The sequence below is a fragment of the Mandrillus leucophaeus genome, unplaced genomic scaffold, assembly GCF_000951045.1.
Source record: "Mandrillus leucophaeus isolate KB7577 unplaced genomic scaffold, Mleu.le_1.0 Scaffold4, whole genome shotgun sequence".
NCBI lineage: Eukaryota > Metazoa > Chordata > Mammalia > Primates > Cercopithecidae > Mandrillus > Mandrillus leucophaeus.
This window is the reverse complement of record NW_012104253.1, coordinates 808,680-809,463: the sequence shown is the minus strand read 5'-3', so window position 1 is coordinate 809,463 and position 784 is coordinate 808,680. Positions and strand designations below refer to the sequence as shown.

At 62.6% G+C, this 784-nt stretch overlaps 1 protein-coding gene across 1 annotated transcript in view; it reads left to right on the top strand.

Moving 5' to 3' along the window:
- The window catches only part of EXOC3L4 (exocyst complex component 3-like 4), a 10,625-nt gene extending 9,841 nt beyond the window's left edge, over positions 1-784 (top strand). The window contains exon 11 of the mRNA XM_011991586.1: positions 263-784. Coding sequence (XP_011846976.1) covers positions 263-455 — 193 coding nt within the window. The 3' untranslated portion in view covers positions 456-784. The remainder of the gene's footprint in view (positions 1-262) is intronic.

Genomic DNA, 784 nt, shown 5'->3' with positions numbered 1-784 from the left:
GTGGGCTCTTCCCCACTCTGCACACCCCTCTCCTGTGCCCCTTCAAGCCCAGCTATGGTGGCCCCCCCTCCCCTGCCGGCCCACGCTCTGCCCCCTCCCCCAGCACAGCTCTTCCTGGCCTCAGTCAATCTGACCTCCCTGACCGACTCCTGGAATGCAGAGTGACTCACGCTAACTCCCAAGCCCATGGGTTCCCCTCATCCTGGGGCTGGGGATGTTGCGGAGGTGTAAGCCTGCAGTGAGCGCCGGCATGTCTCTGCAGGCGGGACCACATACTGGCCATTCTGGCGCTGCGCCGACTGGGCTGCCGGCGGAACCAGCATCTCTTGCAGCACACCCAAGACCTGCTGAGAGCTGAAGCTGGGGTGGTGGGTGCGGAGGCCCCCCGGGGCCGTGTGCTCTTTGAGGAGATCCAGGTGCCCAGTGCCATGGCTGTGCGGATCACCTGTCTCTAGTTCTCTCTGGCTCGAGAGGGGGCCGGCCGCCGGCAGGGGGCTGTGGTCAGTGGGGGTCAGCCAGGAGCCCAGGGAGTCACTCTGGGCCCTGCCCCCAACTCTGACACTGCAGTTAGGGAATTTTTGTCGTCAGCAGCCAAGCACAGCTGTCTGGCCAGAAGGAGCAGCCGTGCAGGAGGCATTTCAGGCGTTGGTCGGGAGTGTTTTGGGGCCGCAGAGCTCTCAGTGCTGCCTGTCATGGGGAGCCTCCCGCCCGACTGTCCGGCTTCACCCTCCAGTCTGCAAGTGCAGAGCAGAGTATTTATTTAAAAAATAAATGTGAATTAAAA